At 36.7% G+C, this 22,758-nt stretch overlaps 1 protein-coding gene across 1 annotated transcript in view; it reads right to left on the bottom strand.

Annotated features, from left to right (window-relative positions):
• Positions 1-22,758, bottom strand: part of SPATA17 (spermatogenesis associated 17) — a 38,322-nt gene that overhangs the window by 5,886 nt on the left and 9,678 nt on the right. The window contains exons 2-4 of the mRNA XM_032591713.1: positions 20,863-20,952; positions 19,432-19,513; positions 4,763-4,813 (exon numbers count right to left, since the gene is read on the bottom strand). Coding sequence (XP_032447604.1) covers positions 4,763-4,813; positions 19,432-19,513; positions 20,863-20,952 — 223 coding nt within the window. The remainder of the gene's footprint in view (positions 1-4,762; positions 4,814-19,431; positions 19,514-20,862; positions 20,953-22,758) is intronic.

Below are 22,758 nucleotides of genomic sequence, written 5' to 3'. Positions count from 1 at the left end.
TCAGAGTGTGAGTAATAAAGTTTCCATAAGAGCTCAGTCTGGGGTACACATAGTTGTTCTCATCCGGATACCGAGCAAAGGAGAAGACTAGCAGTGAAGGCAAGAGTACAAAAGATCACAAGTAACACAAATGTGGGTAGCAGATCTCTTGGGTTCAATTCCTAACACTATCACTTATGAGCTGTGGGACTTTGGGCAAGATAACTTTCTGTGATGCTATTTCCTCAGCTTTCATATTGGAATCATGATACCCACCTGTAAGAGTTGGTTGGGAGTATTACAGACAATAGTTAAAATATTTAAAATACTTAGACTGGTGCCTGGAAGGCAGTAATGGCTATGTAACTGCTAACTCATTGTCATTATTTACTAATGGTTCTGACTTACCAAGAGAAAACGTGGTATTGTAATCCTTTTCTTGCCTGGCCTCAGAGACATATAGCTCCCACCGGCAATCAGTTTGACTAAGGTATACTCAGACACCTGCCAGCTATTTGTGTCCACACACACACTCAGGTAGTAAGCGCGAGAATCTGGAGTCATTCTATTGGGGCAATAGGAGCCTTAAAGACAAGGTTGAGGCCGACTATATTCAGCTGAGTCGCTAAGCCCAGTGTTGGGTGAACCTGAGGTGACACCCAATTAGAAGCTTACTGGCATCAGAAATGGAGGGTCAGTTCTACGCCAGGCTGTAAAAAGATACACAATTGTATATCTAAATGGGATACGGGGAGAAATGAGTTTAGCAACTGAATCAGTTCATGACATTTGTGTAAGATACTAAAAGCTGTTCAAAAAGAGAGAATTAAAAAAAAAAAAGTGGGGGCCAAATTTAGAGAGGATCTACAATGGAACAGCCAAAATGCTGGAGGAAAAGCAGAACCCTAATCTGGAGTAAAGTCGAATTAAAGACCAAAAGGCAATAAAATGTCCCATAGAGAAATGGGAGGAATAAGGCCCCAAGAGCTAATATAAAAATTTATTGAGCAATTCATTGCTGTATTAATTGTCTGTCACTGGCCTAGCAGCATATCGTAACGGATTTTGAAAAGGCATACTGTGGGTTTTGACAGTAGCTTATATCATAGCAAACCTCCTTCAAACCTGTACATGTTATGATACTTTAGAAAGGTCCTAAAGTTCATGAGATATTCCATTCATGTGAGAATTGCACTAACCAAATATCACCTTACCATATCCAAGTTATCTCTACCACATAACCCCATCAGATTCTCAAAAAGGTCTGATCCCCCAGCAAAGGCTTAGATCCCCCAGCAAAGGCTTAAATAATTTCCAACAGAGACACTGAGGGGCTTAAACAAAAAGTATTTAAAACAAATGACTTTTTAACTCCTTGTTTAGAAAAGAATGGGCCAACATTCATGATTTATTCAGGGACAGTTATTTAACCACCTACTATAAGCCAGGTACTGTAGACACAAAGACTAAGAAGATAGGATCTGGGCCCCAAGGGACTTACAGTGTGTGGGGGGTGGATACAGGCATGTAAATTAGTAAGGATAATAAAATGTTACAGGTTCTATAACAGAAGTATGTCGATGGTAAAAGAGGACATAAAAAGAGAGAGTGATCAATTCTACATGGGTAGGGGGATCGTAAAGTCTTTAGAGAGAAGGTGACCCTTTAAAAAATAAATGCAGCAAATCAGGATGTGAATACCTATTATATTTAAAAAATCACATACATATAATTTATTCTTCATTATAAAAAAAGTGACCTCCATATAAGAATGGGTAGGCTAAAAACATATTTTTACAATCCCTCTCTTTTCAGGAATGCTCCACTAGCCTCTTTGGCAATTGATGATAATTTATTTGTCATGCTAGGAGTCAACAGTCAAACATATAATTTGTAATTGGCTCAGTATATAAGGCAAATTAAGACAAAAGTTTTATTTTCTATTATATGTGAAAATCCTATTCATGATTTGAGTGCACATATATCTGTCTGAATATTATTCCCGTATACATTTTGGTAGTTATCTATCACTCTTAGAAATTCTTCCTCCTAGACATGAACAGCCATCCATATTTAAATCATTTAAGGGATAGTTATTTTGAACAAGGTTACTTGGTAGCCGATGAACTGAAAAGGTAGAGGTGTGAGTATTAGAAGGAAAACTTCAGCTAGAGGTATCCAGCCTTCTGATGTGCACAACATGAAGGGATGTGGACCACACACTGATCTCTTCAGCCATTCACTCTTGCAGAAAGTAAAGTCTTCTGAGCCCCATCTTGCAAAAATTCACTTCTTACAAATAAATTTAGTTCTGGTCACTGTGATCAACCAGTGCTAAAATTTCATCTTTGTTAGGCAATCATTTTGGCCTCCATGCAAGTAAGCCCCTCTCCTGACTCCTCATCTTAGGAACGTGAAGTAAGTACCTAGTCTATTACTAAGTCAACTCATCCAAACCTCTGAAGGCAGTCTTTGAACATCTTCTAAGAGAAGTGTCTTTATTATAAATTCCCACAGTAGTGTTTACATCCTCCGCATGGCTCACAAACACTCCTATGCATCTTTAGTGGATCAGCTCAAGTTTTCCTCTGCCTCACTTTAATGGCCACTGCATCACACCTCTACTCTTCTCTCCTGAAATGTATCAAATAAAAAATAAATCCAGACATAGCAAGAGAGACTTTACTTGAAAGAATTATTGCAAGGAAGAGGGAGTATTGTGGTCACCACAATAGATGGATTGGACTACTGCCAGAGGGAGAGCACTTTGACCATAAGATCTGCAAGTATGTCAAGAATTAGGCAAAAATAGTTTTTCTTTTACAGGAAGATATAAACGAGGCTAGAAAGAACCTGATATGCAGAAGTGGGACGAAAGGGTGGCATAATTGTACAGTAGATCAGAGAATGTTTTACTGGGAAGCCAGCCTATTCTCAGGAGGAGGTATTCTATGCTGGCTAACGTTCAGGGGGAAGGAGAGAACCTTAATCACAGTTTGGTTAATAAACATGTTTTTCCAATTGATCAATGGGGACAAGCAGTTCTGCTAATCATTTGTGAGGTAAAGAATGGAAACTTGGGAAGGTGGGCACTGGCCGTGTCATAGATAAACAAAGGGCATATCTGTGCCTCTTATCTAAGTCATGTGGTGAAGGGTAAATTTTTTGTTTTTTCTTTTTGCAGTAAGCTGATTCCAGAACCTAAAGGGTGGGGGGGTTTTAAAACTTTGTTGTTTTCCATGATCTCAGGACTCAGGTAAAGTTCAACATTGTCGATTGACATTAATCAGAGACAAGTTGACATTGAGCGATGCTACTAGGAAATGAAGGTTTTAGTATGATGTTGGAGTAAGTCAAAAACTCTGCGTTCCAAGTGTTACCTAGATACTTCTAATCTAGGTAAACAGAATCATGATTCAAGCCAGATAAGAATTCAATAAGAAGACTGGGGGCTAAATAACAACAGAATGCATTTTTCTAACTCTGTCTTCTGGTTCTCTTTCTCTCTCCCCTGGTGACCTAGGGAGGCATCTAAGTCTTAGGTGATCAACTGCTTTACCGTAACGGTCATCTGTTGGTTTTTACTTTGCAGACACGTCCGACACGGAGTAAGCAGCAAAGGAAGAATCTAACAGTGTTGAAGGCTCAGATGTTAGGTCTTTGGCAGAGCTATGCAGAGAATCAAAATCTCCTAAATTCCCAGATTCAAGCATTCCCATTAAAAGAGGAGAACCAAATTCTTTTCCTATAGTAATACATTAACAAAGGTAAATAGCCCACTGCAGCTATAGTCTCTACCTCTGGTTCAGGAAAAGAAGCAAAAAGACCTATTTCTTCCTTTTCCTTTTTCCCCTAGACCACAAAGAACAGAAAGGTGAACAGACTGAACGTGCAGACTGTCCCTGGGCCAGGCTCTGTGCACACCCATACCTGTAGAGGAAAGACCCCTTCCCAAAACAGTATAAATAATCAAAGTAATGTTAATTCACCATAGTGAATTCACCAAAGTAATGTTATTCACCATAGTTCAGCACAGGACAGTCAGAAGGTATTTTACTACCTTGCCTCATCCAAAATAAAGGACATTATTAGCAGAAGAACTCATAGATCAATGAAAGAGAATATAGTAAGGCAACATAAGTTTTAAGAACACTAATGAAATTCACCAAAGTAATTCCTCCATTTATAATAGCGCCACAATTAAGCTATTACCATACTGTCTGAGACAAGAGAGATAATACTTTTGTTGGGCTCACTCCCAAAATCTGGGCAGAAACCAAGCCAGCCTCATAATCACTAAGTTCAGCTTCCCATTAGGAAAATAACACGTAAAAATGAACACAGAGATGATAGAAATAAAACTTCGAAGGTGGAAACTGACTTTATTACTGTTAAATCATATGAATAATTTCTAATTGATTTGTATTGGGCCGGCATCTTATATTCCAGAACCATGTTCAACTATTTATCACAATATTCTATACGACATATGGAAAACTAATACATTGCTTCATTAATATTTACGGTCTTTCTCTAGTTATGGCTCAGAGATATTTAACATTCTAAAACATAAGCACTGATAATTACATGTTTTACATTTTACTCTAATTTTTAACACTGCCAAGATTATTTAGTATAACTAACTTTTTAACTATGTACTCTTTTCTCTCTAACCATTAGCATATCAATCAAATTTGCATTATTCTGGTTTGCTCGTTTTATTAAAAGCGAACTCAGGGCACAATTGACTTTTCATTTGTTTAACAAGTGAAGAAATATTTACCCTGACAGCCATTGCGTTGTAGAGATTCATCTTCATAGTACAAAATTCTAACTGTGAATCAAGAAAAAAAAAAAGATGGCATATATTCCAGTTACACAAAGACAGTGCAGCCTATTTTTACATATAAAAGATAAGAATCTTTATACATAATACATAATAAGAGTTCTAGCCTTTAGAAAAATGAAATCAAACTTTGTATTGAAGAGATAGGCTTCCTAATACATAATGCAGGCTTAACCAGAAAAATCTATGGTAGTCAAACTAGGAGCTAATGGAGATATATGATCATAAAATGCTCTCCGCTGAGTTTGATAATCAATGGTGCTCTACTGAGAATAGAATAACAAAGCAGAAATATTCACAAGTGCTGGTGACACGTAGTATTGTATGATTTATTCACTGGGGTTCTTTTAGCCAAAACTCACAGAAACATAAAAGGAATTCATATTTCAAGACGTCTGGTTTAATGAAAAATTCAAAGAAATGCTGTCTTCAGTCGAAATCGTTCAAGGATATGGATGCAGTGATGGAGCAAAATTGTGCCTTCCAACCATCTGTACAAAATGTTATGTACTTAGCTGCCTCCTGAGTAATCCTTGGGAATTTTGTTTCATTTAATATTCATTTTGACACCATAAAATCATAAATACAATGATATCATGTTACAGCAAATCCCCTGATATAGTAAAGACTTCCTGAGGTCTTGGTTTCTTTCTAGCATAGACACATTTGTCTATTAATAAACAAATCTCTGTTACACTCCATAATCGTGTAGCAATATGGCTTATTTCAATGAAAACATTGCTTTCAATGAAGTTTCTGTGTCTGTTATATCTTTCAGTCAAAAATATAGAATTAACATAATTCATCACAGTACAGTAAACAGTAAGGGCAATGAAATATATATTTTTAACACAAAATATTACTAGATCCATTCTTATTCAATCAAAATGCGTTGACTGATATAACTTGAGCTCAGGTAATCGGTGTTACGTTTAGGTAAAAATCAGAGACAAGTGCCTTAACCATTTATATAGGGGTTTTCATCCCTGCAACACACAAAAATTCATACAGAGGTTTTCACTGTAATTAGTATTGTTTGAATTGCCTGGTCTGATCCAAAGCAAATTGTCTGTGGAGAGCAGCAGGCCTGGATTATTTATCAACAGTCTGAGCAATTAAGAACCAGTTGGCTGCAATATGTTATTTACAAATGAACACAATGATGTTGCTTTACTTTAAATTCTCTTTCTTCATCATAGCAAGCAAGGCATAATTCTTTGTGTTTGAGGTGAATTTAAAAGATTTACTTTAATACCATATTTCCTCAAGTCACATCGAGGCAGATGAAACCACTAAATGTTTTATTACAGAAGAAACATTAAAATTGACATTTTTGAGAAAGTGTGGGTTCAGAAAAAGGTAATGTTTCTTAGCTCTATTATACGGCTGTTCAGTTAGCGACACGGAGTGTGTGTGAGCTCTCCAGCGACAGAACCGAGTTCAGTTCTGGATGTTGCTTTTACCAGCTGTGTGGCTCTGAACAAGTTCCTTAAACTCTGCCGGTCGTGGCTCCCAGGCTCACAAAATGGAACAGTACATACTCCACAGAGTTCGGTGAAGATTAAAATGAGATAAAATATTTAAGGTCCTTAGGACACAGTTGATGATAATTAGAGAAGGGATTTTCACTGGTGCTACTACACATTTTGTAGCAAAAAGGATGTAATTTAATCATAAGTAAAATTCCAAAAGTAAGAAGTTACATTTTATTCTGAACAAAGAGAAAAAAACAGAGCTAGCTTTATAGTGTAAGCATTCTGAATTTTATAGTTAAAAGGTGGAATAGCACTTTGATTCCCATGTACCATTCTCATTTGAACCACTAACTGATATTAAATGTATTTGCTTTGGAAAGTAAAAATAATATACGTGCGAAAAGTAGAGCATGATCTCGATTATAAGAGGTACCAAGAATAGTCAAACCCACAGAGACAGAAAGGAGAATAGCAGTTACCAGCGGTTAAAGGGAGCAGGGAGCTATTGCTAAATGGGTACAGAGTTTCCAGTTGAGATGGAGGAACAATTTTGGAGATGGGTGGTGATGACAGTTGCATAAAACATGTAAATATACCTAATACCACTAAATAATAAATAATAGTACAGTTAAAAATGGTAAAAATAGTAAATGTCATGCTATGTGCATTCTATCACAATTTTAAAAAACACGAACAAGGGGCGCCTGGATGGCTCAGTCGGTTGGGTACCCGACTTCAGCTCAGGTCATGATCTCGCGGTTGGCGGGTTTGAGCCCCGCGTCGGGCTCTGTGCTGGCCGCTAGGAGTCTGAAGCCTGCTTCTGATTCTGTCTCCCTCTCTCTCTCTGCCCCTCCCCCGTTCGTGCTCTGTCTCTCTCAAAAATAAACATTAAAAAAAAGGTTAAAAAAATAAAATAAAAAACACTAACAAAAAACATTGGTGGAGGTGAATTGTTTATTTCCATGAGCTATCTATGAGACACAGACACTTTAAAACTTTGTAAAATTTATTTCATCTAAGTCTTTTTATTTCCATTCTGAGCAATGATGACTGTTATACTAGTGTTTGTTCTTTGGATTACATGAAGTAGTTAAAATATAAACATACCAAAGGTCTTATTCCTAATATTATTTTTTAGAATTGTTCTAGAAATTTGTTTTTTTTTTCCATTCCATGAAGTTGGATAAGCAGAGTATCCTAGCCACTAAATATTAATAACATATCCAAGAATGACAAGTTACTGTAATTTCTCAGCAGACAAAAGTCTTAAAATTTTTCTTAGTATTTATTAATTTCCCATTTTATCATTAAGGTACAAGTCTACTAAGACTGGGCTGAAAATCAGGCATACATGGTGTTAGTTCCTTGTAATGAAAATATGATGTTCAATTTTAGATGTTTCCCCAAATGTTTGTTGAAGAAACAAAGGAAGGGGAAATGGGAGGGGGGAAAGAAAGAGAGAAAGAAGGCTAAACAGAATTGATATGTTGCATTTATAACAGATAGAGCAAGAAGAATTTCTGGGATAAAAACAGCATTTCAACACTAAATCAACTATTAGCTGTATGGCCTTTGCCATGTGATCCAGCTCAATTTTTAGAAAGCTTCTGAAAGAAAAAAAAATTTGGAGAATGTATCCTTTTTAAAAACACAATTTTCTGAGCGGTTAATATCCATGTGAATCTTTTGGACAGGGCTGCTATTCAGTGGGATTGGACCATAATTACTGATGGAGCATGTTTCATATTTTGACTTTCTCTCTTTATTTCTTTTTTCTATCAGGTGAATTACAATGGGAGGGTGATTGGGGACAAATGAGAACCACTCTCTTAGAGGTCAAGTGATATTCAAACCTCACCACAATCAGGTCCCATTTTTTTCCCCCAATTATCTCTCACCACTCTATTCCTTTAAAGCTCATTCTGATCCAATCACTATTTTTATTTCTTCACCTCCATGCCCATAGTAGTCCCCTTGCCCAAAATGTCTTATCATTCTTTGCTAGCTGTCCAAATCCTATCTCTCCTGTTTTTCTTGCAAGCATTTATAGGACAAACTATCTTTTCTCGCCCACTCCAAGTGCCATCAACTGGAGGAAGCTGGCGTTCTCCTAGTTCCAAAGCATACTTTCACAAACCAGTAAAAAGGACTCCTTTAAAAAGTACAGCAACAGGCGTGCCTGATTGGCTCAGTTGGCTGAGCATCTGACTCTTGATTTCAGCTCAGGTCATGGTGTCAGGATCATGGGATTGAGCCCTGTGTAGGACTCCATACTTAGGATTCTCTGTCTCTCTCCTTCTGCCCCTTTCCCCTGCTCATACTCTCTCTCTCTCTCAAAAATAATTTCTTTTTAAGTGGGCAACAACAACAAAAACCAAAAGAACAAGAAACCTTACATCTTAATCTCAAGCTTTCCACATTTATACCCTCTATTCCTTTCTAGTGTTGTCATCCCTCAGGTCTCAGATTACTTATCCTCCATCCTTCCTCCTCCTCACCTCTCCCTGACTTACTCCAATCATCTGCTCTAAAGATTCTGACACCAAGTAATGGTCTCACCCTTCATCACAACTCCTGCCATTATCTCAAGACTTTTCAAATTCATGTGGACAGCACACTGAATTACAAAATCCCACAACTGCCTGTTTTTTTCAGTCCCAATGACCAACACTTCAGTGTACCTTACATTCCTCTAACCTTGTTCCAGACCTTGTGAACTAGAAGTGTTCCCCTCTTAAGTCTTAAACTCTTAATGCCAATTCCTTTCCTTCAACTACAGTGGCTTAATTTCTCTTAAAGGTTCTTCCACCTTGATCTGTATAGATCTAGAACAGATATTTCTTGTTCCCCATTTTTAAGTTCCTCATTAACATATTTTTATATACAATGGCTATGTGGTATTTTGCTATATGGAATATACCATAAATTATTTCATATTTCCTTTATTGTTGAGTATTTAGGTTGAAAACCAAAAAAAAAAAAAAAGAAGAGTTTCAAGGAAGAAATGGTTAATCATTTTCAAAAGCAGAACACTTTAAAATTTTTTTTTCTTAAGTTTTTTATTTCAATTCCAGTATAGATGACACATACTTATATTAGTTTCGGTTGTACAGTATACTGATTCAACAATTCTATACATAACTCAGTGCTCACCAAGACAAGTGCACTCCTTAATCCCTTTCGCCTATTTCAATCATCCCTCTACCCACCTCCCCTCTGGTAACTATCAGTTTGTTCTCTATACTTAAGTGTGTTTCTTGGTTTGTCTCTCTCTCTCTCTCTTTTTTCCCCCTTTTCTCACCAAAAGCAGAATACTTAAAACAATACATGTTTGTAATAATTTTGAGTAATACATCTATATAAACTTGACCAGATCAACTGGCTTTATTTGTTTGACTGGGCAGTACAAAGGAAAAATTTGCCTTAAAGTGATGACAATGGAACTTTTAGAAGCTATGCACATATGGATAACAGATCTGATGAGCCTGAGCCTTTGTTATTTTCCACATCAGTGCCATCCTCATTTCATAATTTTGAGTATAATCATTAAAATGATTTATTACCAAATAATCATGAGTATTTTGTGCATATGCTTTGCCTTGTTTGTTGGCAACTGATACCAATCTGTTCATTATCAACAGCTGATTTTTAAAATACCCTTTCTTTTTACACACACACACACACACACACACACACACACACATTAAAAGCCAATTATACTATTTCTCACAGTTATTATTAATATAATCTTTAAAAGGCAGGGGAACCAAATCTAAATTAATTTCATAATTATGAAAACATATTAAGAAAGTTTTAAGTTAATATTAGTAGGTCAGAAACTTAAGTTATCTAGCCTTTGGTATTTATCTAAAATGCAAGACCTTGAAGGGAAAAAATATGTTTCAGTTTTTTGCTCTGACACTAATGGGTGATAAATGTTGCCTTATTAACTTACCACTTATTTGGAAGTCCTCTACAGAAATTCATAAAAAGAGTTGGTAACTATCGAAGAAACATTTATTCATCTAATTAAGAGAAATAAAAATGTCTGTAGAAGTAACTGTGTCAATCTCATTAGTTTTTAAAACAGTGACCAATATTTTATATATTTTTACTCTCCATTAAAAAAAAAACCCTGCTGGTATTTATCATGACAACATATAATGGAATTTTATAGTAGATGGCATCTTTTGTCCCACTTAATGTTAATAAAATTTCTTTCCATTGTTACTCCTTCAACTACTAACCTAATACGAAAACTTTGTAAGGAGCAGTAAAATGGTAAGCATTATATAAATATTGTGAGCTGTGATTTTCAGCAATATAGAAAATGATTTTTATAATTTGAGGAATAATCTATTTTTTAATAGTGTTTTAGTAAATTAAATGGTCCTACCATAGGCTATTCACACTTCAGCACAAAGTTTTAATTAAATTCTGTTAATGTGGTTGCCATACATGTTATTCACTGAATGATCTCAATTGAGCTGTTTAGGACTATAGTTATTCATTTATTTATTTATTTATAATGCATATAGAATTAATCATGTACATTAGGGTAGTGTTTCTACTTACTGCTCTCCGAGTGAGTGGTGATAAAAAATAGTGCATTTGATATTAAACATAAAGTAAACTATGTAATGATAAAATGTAAAAAAAAAAAAAAAGAAAGAAAGAAAAGAAAATTTAAAAGTGCTTGAAATGACATGGATGAAAAAATATTTCAACATTTCTCAGGTACTTATCACCAAAGAACGACTGCTTTCACCTCACCATTTATGAAATAAAGCAGAGTGGTTAAGGACCAACTACACAGAACACAATACAGTTGAACACAAGAAAGGTCCCGTACCAGTAGGACTCTCTGAGTTTCCAACAGGAAGCGCAGGATGCTCAGCAGGTATGAAATGCATTATGCACAGAGCACACACACTACACTAGATAACCATCCAATTGTTGTTATTAAAAAAGAAGAATCAGAGCATATCCTCACTAACAGGAAAAGATGTTTAAGGTTGTAAATCAACAATCCGGGACCCCTAGGATGGACAAATTTGGTTTATGTTGCCAGACACAGAAGCCTGGAAGTCAGCAGGAAGGCCAGAAATGGAGGTTGAGAAAAAAGGAAACAAAAACAATACTCATGAAGGAAGCAAGAGCCAAATCACAAAAGATCATTGGAAATGATCTATTATCCTGAGTTAATGAGGACACTGTGGTAGAGAACCCATGATACTTTAGGACTAGATAAGCTAGCTGGTGTCACTACGAAAATTATTTAAAAGCTGGATAGAAATCTTTTAGTTAATAGAATTTTGAGGGAAGCTGTCTAGAACTACTGAACCTATCTAAGGAGATCCTAGGACCTCTCTCTTTTCTCAGTTCACTTTCTGTTTGACTTCTGCCACATCTGAGACTGTTGACAATGCCAAATTTTCATCAGTTCTCTCCTCTGCTTTCTGTGACCTTGTGTCTCTGCTTTTCTAGTTATTATCTGTCTGTACCCCTTTCCTCTGCCTAAATCCTACCTAATGCATTCCACAAGCCTCAATTCTTGGCCCTCTGCTCTACTCTTCAGATATTTTTCTCCTTCAGGTGGAGAATCCTGTCATCTTGCAATGATGGCTCTAAAATCTTTATCTCCAGCTCTGACTCTTAATCTAAACTCCCATGCAATAGTTCACTTTAATAAGCATTTGTTGAGTGTTAATTATTATATGCCAGACACTCTGCAGAGACGGCAAAATCGCCTTACAAGATATCACCACATGGAGGTGTCCTAACATCATCACAAACTCAAAAAGCTCAAAACATCTTTTTGTAAGCTTCACTGAGTGCCCCATTCAGAATGTTTCTTATAAACATGCATGCTTTTGTTATCATTATAACCATTAATCAGCTTTGCTGAGATAAAAATGCAGCTATCTCGGTAGCTTACAAAACAGAACATTTCTCACTTACATTAACTGTCGACTAGGGTTCCCTGGAGCTACGTAGGCTCTACATTTCTTCATCTTAACCCCAAGGATGAAGGAGCAGCCCAAGATGGACATGGGCCTATCTTATGTCAGAAGGAAAGAGGGAGAAAGCCTCTTAAAATGTCACCTTGAGTGTGGCATGTCCCATCTGCTCAAAGCACCTGGCCTAGTCCAAAATCAATGAGATGGGAAAGAATCATTCTTTTATGAAGAAGAGGGTAGTGAATAGTTTTGGCACATATTGATACTAATCATCAGTTACGTTGACCATAAGCAAGACTCATCCAACATAAATCCCTGTGAATCATTTAGTTAGCAAACATTTCTATAGGCTTTCTATGTGACATTGACGGTGATAAGTTTAAGATGCAGTGAACTGAAAAGTCACCACTATTCAGTTCTCAGTCAAATAAGAGATGTAAATAAACAAATGTATCACAGTGGGACAAATGCCTACATGAACAAAGCTAGGAAGGCACACCTGATATCTCCTGTCTCCCACCATTGTACACGCAGCTTCAGGAGAGCAGGGAGGTTAATCTTTAAATAAAGTCTAGAACAGGAAGTAGGGATTTGTAGCAATGGGAGGGAAGTCAAAGTGCAAAAGGGCATTCCGGCAGGGTAAAAGGCATTTACAAAAAAATCTGTAGGACACTGCATGTTTTGGCCATGTGATTTGGCAATGATTTAATGGCAATTGATTTGGCAATCATTTGGCAATGATTTAATGTGTCCCGGTATATTTTACACAGGTGCATATATTTTATACAGGTGAAATTAGAGAAGAAGAAACCGGGACACTATGAAACACCTGACATGTCAAATGAAAGAGTGAGAACTCCATGCTGTAGGCTATGGCAAGAAGGAATGTCCACATGGGAGTAAAATGATGACATTTAGGTTGAAATCAAGAGACTTTTATGAGGGAAAATGGAGGGTGTTTGATGGCTGATAGGAGATAAAGGGTAGGGAGAGGGAGGTAGTGGGGAGTCTGGGATTATTGTATTTTTGGTTGAATGGTTGTACCGTTTATCTGAATAAAGGAATACGTAAGGAGGGGCAGGTTTGGGGTATCTGAGGGACATGCAGAGAAAATCCTAAAGGGGTTAGCACGTGGATCTATACGTATCAGGAACTGAGAACTTTAGGTGAATCATTTAATCTTCCTGAATCTTCATTTTGTGATCAATAAAATGAAGATAACATGTGTACTTTCTACTTGACAGATTATTGCTGGAAAATATGAAATATTGGATATAAAGAATTTTTAAATGAGAAATTCCTTTTCAAATGTAGGAAATTATACAAGTCACATTCAACTCCTGACCAACCTTCTTCAACTCCCCAAACTCTCTGAGCTCCACCCCTCCTGTCTCCCATTACAACATGCTCATTCCCAATTTCACAACCTCCTTTATGCTGATCCTAACTGAAATTTCCTTCCTGGTCTACAATCCACTAATCCCCTGAGGGTCAGTTCAAGTCTCGTTTCTTTGATCTTCGGAGATTACATCAACTCCCTATGGAAGCCCTTATTATCTGTTCATGTGTTTGGTAGGGAGAGTTCCTTTTAAATTGGCTTTCCTTTTTAATTAATTTATTTAATAGATAATGCATTCACATTGCTTAAAATTCAAAGACTACAGGAGAGTTTATAATACTAAAAAAATCTCTTCTTTATGTTTATTCTTCAAGTACCCAGTTTTCTTCTCCCTTAGGCAATTAATATCATTAGCTTTTTGTGATCCTTTCCCAGACTAGCAAATTAAATCAGTGGCCTTCGAATCATGCAGGGGTGGCTTGGGTGACAATAGAGGCCACAGGGAAAAGGTCCAAGCAGTTGAATTTCTTCAACTTCCAAAACAGCTGCATTGCTTGCACTGTTTACCATATGGAGCTAAAAATTTTGCTAAAATTTTAGTGAAGGGGGAGTTCTGTTACTAAAGTTTCAAAATCACTAAACTCTATCACTTATTTTATAACTTAATCGGTAGTATATGGCATTATTATTATTGTATATAGCTATTAGGCCAAAAGAATTATGCAGAATAAATGTGGGAAATGGTTTAAACATAGATACTACAGACTATGTGTGTGACAGTGTGTACTAATGTGTGTGATAAGATAATTAATGTAGACTTAGACAATATTCATACCCCACTCCCCAACCCAAGAAAGTAGCAGGTCCTTTCATGAATTCTTGCTTCAGATGGCTTATGAGTGACTGTCTATATCTACCTAGCTTTGCTTTCCTAAAACCTGAGCTCTGAGAAATTATGCTAGAATGGTAGAGAGATAGTAAGAGGGGAGGTGTGGGCAGAGAAAGAGAAATAAAGGAGCAAAGATTCCACATGCCTGGGAAGGAACTGGGCATTAGCTTTCTGAAATAAGGAAATACAACATTTGGCATCCCTATTGCTTCTGGGAAGTGGCTGAAACTCTAGGAATAAACTTGGTGGCAGCTGTGGAAGAGACAGGACTCAAAGTACTAGGGATATCGGGATAGGGCTCTAACAAAAATCCCCATTCCCTTTATGTGGCCCACTAACTATAGAGTTCTTAAAGGATGAACATTGAGAGATCAAATACATGGGCTAGGACAAGGGACCTCCCCTGAATGAAGGCTCCACAAAGGTGGGATCTCTGGTATGTTAGCACTACTTAAGCCTCACGGACTTCTGTATAAGCCAAAGGCGGGAAATCTCCAATAATGAACTTCAATTGCCTACCAACCCAATACTATAAACAGTTTGAGAATCACATCAAACTGGGTTTGAACTTTCCTCCACTTATCAGTAACAATATGTCCTTGGGGAAATAACCACCTCTAAGATTAAAGTTCTTCATTGATAAAATGGTGATGATATTCATAGGACTGGTATAAGACTTTAGTTGGTATACACAATAAATATGTAAAATGCTTACTATGATATTTTAGTCATACTAGTCAATCAGTAAATGGCCGCTATTTTAATATCATTCAATAATTACTTATTGAGATTTGATTATGTTATTTGAGATCCTTATGTTAGGTACTGTGTACATAATGGCAAAAATAGATAAATAAATAAAACAGACTTATTCTAAAATAGCTTACAACTTAATAAACTTAAAAACCATCAAAAACCAATCTAAATGAGGAAAATCTCCACCTTTCCCCCCATCCCCCAAGAGCTCAGACAATTGGATCCTAAACCAGAGAATAACTTAGTGATCATACTGAGTGATACTCTTTTTTTAATTATTCTTTTTAAGTTTATTTTTGAGAGAGAGAGAGACTGAGAGAGAGAGAGACAGAGACAGAGACAGAGAAAGAGCACGAGTTGGGGAGGGGCAGGGAGAGAGGGAGACACAGAATCCGAAGCAGGCTCCAGGCTCTGAACTATCAGCACAGAGCTCAATGCAGGGCTTGAACTCACAGACTGTGAAATCATGACCTGAGCCGAAGTCAGACGCTTAACCGACTAACAACCCAGGCGCCCCATGAGTAATACTCTTTTTGACCAAACTCAGTTAAGACACAAAAGTAACAAGACACATTTTCTAGAATGGCTCATTACATGAATTTTTTAAGGTTTTTTTTTTAGCAACTCCAGCATCATTAGAATATAGATTCCCAAGATGAATACTTTAACAATAGTCACTGAAATGTTTATACTCTTGTGTATTTGATTAAAAAGAGGTCTCAGTAATTCATAACCTTCTGACTAGTGGCTTGTGAGTAATTACAACAATGGAAGTTAAGTCAGTAATGTTCATGGAACGCCATATGCATACAGGTCTACTTCATTGCTTTGTCTATACATTGATATAGATCCCCAACCACTAAAGAATAATGGGATCAAGATCCCAGCACTCCATGAAAAAATACTTTAATTTTTTGATCATCCCCTCTAAGCAATCTGAATCTATTAAAAGTTGGTTTGACAGAGCTTCTGATGGCCAAATCCGGGACAATTTGAGCACTGAACCAATCAGTGATAGTAATTTATTATAACCCACTGAATAAAACAGGAATCCATGAGTTCACATTGATGTAAATAATTTAAAAAATAGGACCACAAAAAAGCTCTTTCTTATACTAATATGCTAACAAGTAAATGTACAAGGAATGACAGAGTTAGAAAATTGCTATTTAACAAATATAAAAATTGATTCTGACCAAAGCCATCATTGAATGCTAAACCTAGTATGAAAAAGCTTGATGAGGGGCGCCTGGCTGGCTCAGTCGGTAAAGCGTCCGACTTCACCTCAGGTCACGATCTCGCGGTCCGTGAGTTCGGGCCCCGCGTCGGGCTCTGGGCTGATGGCTCAGAGCCTGGAGCCTGCTTCCGATTCTGTGTCTCCCTCTCTCTCTGCCCCTCCCCCGTTCATGCTCTGTCTCTCTCTCTGTCTCAAAAATAAATAAACTTTAAAAAAAAAAAAAGCTTGATGAGAAAGAAGATATACATACACAGTCTTGAAATATCCCCTCATAAGATATAATAAGTTTACAGTGTGAGTTACTCCACTTTAAATTATCAAAGTTAGCATCAGCTATCATGGGATAAACTGACATCATGTTCCTAATATTATGTATTGAGATGTATTCCTGATAAAAATGCATAACCTCAATCTTAAAAATAAAGACACATAATTAAACCAAAATTGAGAAGTAACTTTAAAAAATAGTTTATACTCTTCAGAAACATCAAAGTCATCAAAGGCAACCACAGGCTAAGCACATTAAAGGTGACTAAAGAAACACAACAATTAAGCACAATGTAACATCTTGGAAAAGATGTTTTTACTATAAATGACATTACTGGCACAATCAATGACATACGAATACAGTGTATAGATTAGCTAACAGCATTATACAGATCATTGGTCTCCTGATTCTGATCATTTTAGTATGGTTATGGTAGAAAACACCACTCAAAAACATAGAGGTAAAGGGCATCACTTCTGCAACTTTGTCCCAAGTGATTCAAAATAACTAATGACATGTATTCATAAAGAAAAAAGACAAAAAAAAAAAAAAACATGTAGGGAGAGAGACAAGAGAGAAAACGATAAAGCAAAGAATATATGGGAACTCTTTGGACTATTTTTGCAACTTTTCTGGAAATCTGAAATTATTTCAAAATTTAAAAATTACTTTTTTGGGGCACTTGAGTGGCTCAGTTGAGTATCCGACTTTGGCTCAGGTCGTGATCTCACAGTTCATGGGCTAGAGCCCCACATCGGGCTCACTGCTGTCAGCCTGTCAGCACAGAGCCCAATTCAAATCCTCTGCCCCCCTCTCTCTGCCCCTCCCTTGCTTTCATTCTCCCGAAAATAAATAAATATTTTTTAAAAATTACTTTTTAAGCAGTCTGAAATGTCAATGATGTAAGAGATTAGCGTTCCAGACAGGAAACCCATGCTAACAACTGATGAGATTAATGAGAAGCCTTTTACATTTGTTATAGACAGGAGAGTGGGCTTATTTAATCAGTTGAGCTAAAAGAATAAACTTGTCTTTTGGTGGATTTTAAGAACTTAAGTGACATATATTAATTAACTAGGAACATACAGTATTAGTAGAAGTATAGGGACTTAACTTGAGAAAATCATGTTATTTAGAGAAGGTATTATGAAATACGTGCAGGTGTAGGGACTGAAGTGACTATCTTCTAGGTTTAGCTCATAAATGTGTTGAATAAACATTTTCATCTTATTCTTATCTTTTCCTATTTACATCTTTTAATTTCACTTAGAGGCAACTAATCAAGAATAAATGAAGAACAAACAATCACAATTGAAAACAGTAACAAACCAAAAAGTAAATGAAGTAGGGTACTGGTTAAAAACTTTCTCATTTTTATCAAAAAAATATTTTTTTCTGGGGCACCTGGGTGGCTCAGTTGGTTAAGCCTCCGACTTCAGCTCAGGTCAGGATCTCACGGTGAGTGAGTTCAAACTGCATTGGGCTCTGTGCTGACAGCTCAGAGCCTGGAGCCTGCTTTGAATTCTGTGTCTCCCTCTCTCTCTGCCCCTCCCCTGCTCATACTCTGTCTCTGTCTCTCTATCACAAATAAACATTTAAAAAAGATTAAAATTTTTTTTCTTCATTTCCTAAAAGTCTTAGCTGAACGAAGTAGATGTTGGCATGCTATCATATACTTCTGCAAGGCTACCAGTGGATAGAGGTGGTTGTGGTATACTGCATTTCTTAAGGCAAATCTTTAAAATATCCCAACAGCCAATAATAGTCAAAGGTAAGCAGCACAAGGAGAAAGTGCCTTATTTTTATATTCGGTGGAACTGATTTTGGGCACTTCAATTCAACAAATGTTTATTCACTATGTTATGGAACAGGAATTTGTCCAGAGGTTGACAGTCCAAACATGAACAGGCTACTGTGTCTACTTAGAAAGAGCTCACCATGCAGAAACTAGAGGAAATCATCAACAAATAAGTGCAAATAAATGCATACGCTGTGAAAAGTACTTTACCAAAAATCAAGTATCTCTTGTAGTTCGGGTACAAATAAATGAGTCATTAACTCTTTTTTTTTTAATGTTTATTTAATTTTGAGAGAGAGAGAGAGACAGAGAGACAGAGAGAGACAGGGAGACATAGAATCGGAATCAGGCTCCAGACTCTTAGCTGTCAGCAAAGAGCCCGAGGCAGGGCTCGAACTCACAAACTGTGAGATCATGACATAAGCTGAGGTCAGATGCTTAACCGACTGAGCCACCCAGGCGCCCCCATTAACTCTTTTTTTAATGTTTATTTATTTTGAGAGAGAGAGAGAGAGAGAGAGAGAGAGAGAGAGAGAGCAAGCAGGGGAGAGGCAGAGAGGGAGAGAGAATCCTAAGCAGGAATCCCAGAGCCCAAAGTAGGGCTCAATCCCACAAACTCGCAATATCCTGACCTGAGCCGAAATCAAGAGTTGGGCACTCAACTGACTGAGCCACCCAAGTGCCCCATGAGTCATTAATTTCCCATGGAAAATCAGAAAAGGCTTCTCAGAAGAGGTCTCACTCCAAAATTTAAAACCAATTTTGTTCTTACATAATTATTCATTACCAATAACTTCAAACTGCGTGTAAATGACTGAAGCGAGTAAGTTAACAGCATACTGTATGATTCAAATGCTAATATATAAAAACTTTATAATATTTACCTTCACAATTAGTTGATAATGTTGTCTGCCTAGGTAACCTCTCCAACATTTTTGAATAACAGTTGCTACTCTGTGTAAATAGCTGTGAAAAACAGACACTTATTAGTATGCTTTCCTGGAACCAGATTCACTCTTAAATTTTTTCTTAGACTATACCTTTCTATAATTCAAGAAATAAAATTCAAAGCCAAGTTTATGGTGTACTTTTAAAAAGTAGAACTATCATTCTGCAGTAGAATTCTTCATTTCTTGAGGTAGAAAAAAAGGCAGAGATAAATATTCAGTATTCCTTTTGGGCTTATGATTAGACATTTTTAAATTTCAATTATTCTTCAGTACTAATTCTTGGAAATATTTCTGAATGTAAGACTATAAAACTGGTCAAAGGAACATGTTGAGAAATAAGTCGGGCACTATCGATGTAAGTACTTAGAAATAGTTCTCGAGGTCGAGAAACACTTCCTCTTTCACCTTATATTACCCAGTCTCTCCAAGCAAATGTCTTATTAATCTTCTCAATTAAAGAAAATAGTCTCTTTGCCGCCATGTTCCTAGTTTGTATAGTGCCCAAAAGAGAAACCTCACGTTTGTACCTAAATCTTCAAGTCTGGCTCCTACTAGCTAATAGAAGGAACTATACATCATAATCCCCAGCTCGCCATCTGAGTGGGTTATTACATACGAGGCAGGTTCTTCCTCCACCTTATCCCGGGCAGTATTTTTTGGAATTGTAAGAGACTGAAGGAAAGTTTGAGCACTGAAGATAAGCAGGGATCAATTTCTGTCTCTTTAAAAGCAGCATGGCAGCATTCCGGCATCATTTGCCTTTACATATCAACATGTTGGAGAAGACTGGAATAGCTTCCTTTTTGTTTTGTTTTGTTTTTGCTTTCTTAGCAGTGAATTCATTCCTATAAATACAAGTCCAGTCATTTGTCACATCCTATGGAATTTGAAGAAAAAATCTAATCTAGTATATTTAGGATATTGAGAATTTTTTTTTTTAATTTTTTTTTTTTCCAGCGTTTATTTATTTTTGGGACAGAGAGAGACAGAGCATGAACGGGGGAGGGGCAGAGAGAGAGGGAGACACAGAATCGGAAACAGGCTCCAGGCTCTGAGCCATCAGCCCAGAGCCCGACGCGGGGCGCGAACTCACGGACCGCGAGATCGTGACCTGGCTGAAGTCGGACGCTTAACCGACTGCGCCACCCAGGTGCCCCGAGAATTTTTTAAAGTAGAGATATGGTCAATATAATTTAGTTCTTTGATGTGTAAGAAAAAAACGAAAAGGGCATCATATAATTTATTAACTTCATTACAAGTAAAACGAAAGCTTATTTGCGATGAGCACTTACATGAATAAATTAGATTTTCTGAGGAGTATATTTTTATGATATATCTGACGTTTCTATGACAAAAATCACATACCTGAGATATGCCCGAATTCGACATCCTCGAAACCAGCTCTGGATTTTAATTGCTGCATCATACTCCTTTCTTCTAAATACATCTACAGCACTAAAAGGAAATTTTTAAAGCATTTCATTAGTGACTAATATAATTCCAAAGCAAATCAACCTGTTAAGCTTAATCTTTAATTTCTTCCAAAATGATAATTATAATTCAAATGTCATTTTAAATAAAATTAAAATACTAAATAAAGCATTTCAGAAATAATGAGCTATATTTTTAGAGTTAACCTTTCTCTGAGAGGTCATGTGCTATCAACAAGTTTACTTTTTTTAAAAAATTTTATAATCACTACTTTGCAACTTATTAATTTACCAGTGATTTTTATAAGGAAATAAAAATGGCAACGTGCATGTTTTCATTATTTTAAAAACATAATTACTTGAATTTACTATTTGAATGCCACTACACATATCAGGCAAGATTAAAATGCTTGCATATTGCACTCAATGCATCAGTTAAATGAATTGCCTCTAAGTAAAATGAATCCATCACAGAATGCCCAGTCTAGATAGAATTCTCAGAAACTCCATGTAAGTTCAAGCAGGGGGCAGGGCCATAGGGTTTAGAAAGAGACAAGAAATTCAGTTGTTAGACTGCACTGACTTACAGCAAAAAAAGGTTCCGTCAAGACAGATTTCCATCTTAATCTTGCAAGTCATTGCAGTTCTCCCTGCCCACCCCTACTGCATAAAGTGATATTGCTGAAGGCAAGTACTGTGCACCACAGAGGAATTTCTTTCCCAGAATGCTGGCTGGCACCTAATTAGCACTTTATGTTTGCTGAATGAATAAAGAATGGCTAATTGTTTATTTCTGACTTTTTTTTTTTAATTCTCTCAAAATAATGTTTCTTTGGATAGGTTTTTTGGTTTTTGAGTTTTTTTTTTTTTTTTGGTCATGATATGCTAGCTTAAATATATAGTTTTCATTAAATTTGTGTATTTCATAAACAAAAATAGAAGGGGGCAAGAAACCTCAAACAATAAAATTCTTAGACAATACTATGATGTTAGCTAACAGAAAGAAAATCGGATGAGCAATTAAGCTGTCGGTGGCAAACAGTTGGAGCGGATGGATTATAGTTCTAGAGAAGCAGGAGAGTCACCTAAAAAGCAGACTGTATAGGACTCACAAAAAAAAAAAAAAAAAAAAAGAAAGAAAGAAAACAAAGATTATGCAACAGTCAGTGACCCAGATGTGAAAAAGAGTAGTGGAGAAAATTCACACAAATGAGTAAGGTGCAGAGGACACACTAGACAATTAGGAGAAGAAAAGAAAGTTTGATTATGGTTTTATGTCTACACCACATGTACAACATTATAGCAGAGACACATATAAACTATACTCTTGGACTGTGCTCCACATGGCAAATAGAATGGCCGGACGTCCTTTCCTCCGCGGAGCCTTCCCTGACTCCTCAGACCACATTAAGCTTTTTATTAAACATCTTCATAGCGCTTTATAGTATTTAACACAACCATATATTGTGTTGTTTAATGATGGTCTTTCCACTAAACTTTAAAATCCCAAAGTCAGCAATCGAATCCATTTTGTCCCACATGCATTCCCGGTGGCTCCTGAGTTAATTGATGTTTCTCCTAACAGTCAACCTTTGTCTTACCAAAGCTGCTTTCTCTCAGGGAATGGCATACCTATTACAGACATATTCAATCCCTGTGAAGACTGCCATTCACAAGCTTCCCTCACTACACTTACTCACGACACTGAAATAGTATCCCCATTTGACAGAAGAAGATACTAAGGCAGACAGAGGTATAAGGATATGTCCAAGGTCTTAATATGCATCAGAGCTGAAATCTGATCCTAGGTAGTCTGGAGAGACTCCAGACT

This window comes from Lynx canadensis, chromosome F1 (assembly GCF_007474595.2).
Source record: "Lynx canadensis isolate LIC74 chromosome F1, mLynCan4.pri.v2, whole genome shotgun sequence".
In the NCBI taxonomy this organism is placed as follows: Eukaryota; Metazoa; Chordata; class Mammalia; order Carnivora; family Felidae; genus Lynx; species Lynx canadensis.
The sequence above is the reverse complement of the archived record's forward strand: the minus strand, read 5'-3'. Positions and strand labels throughout refer to the sequence as shown.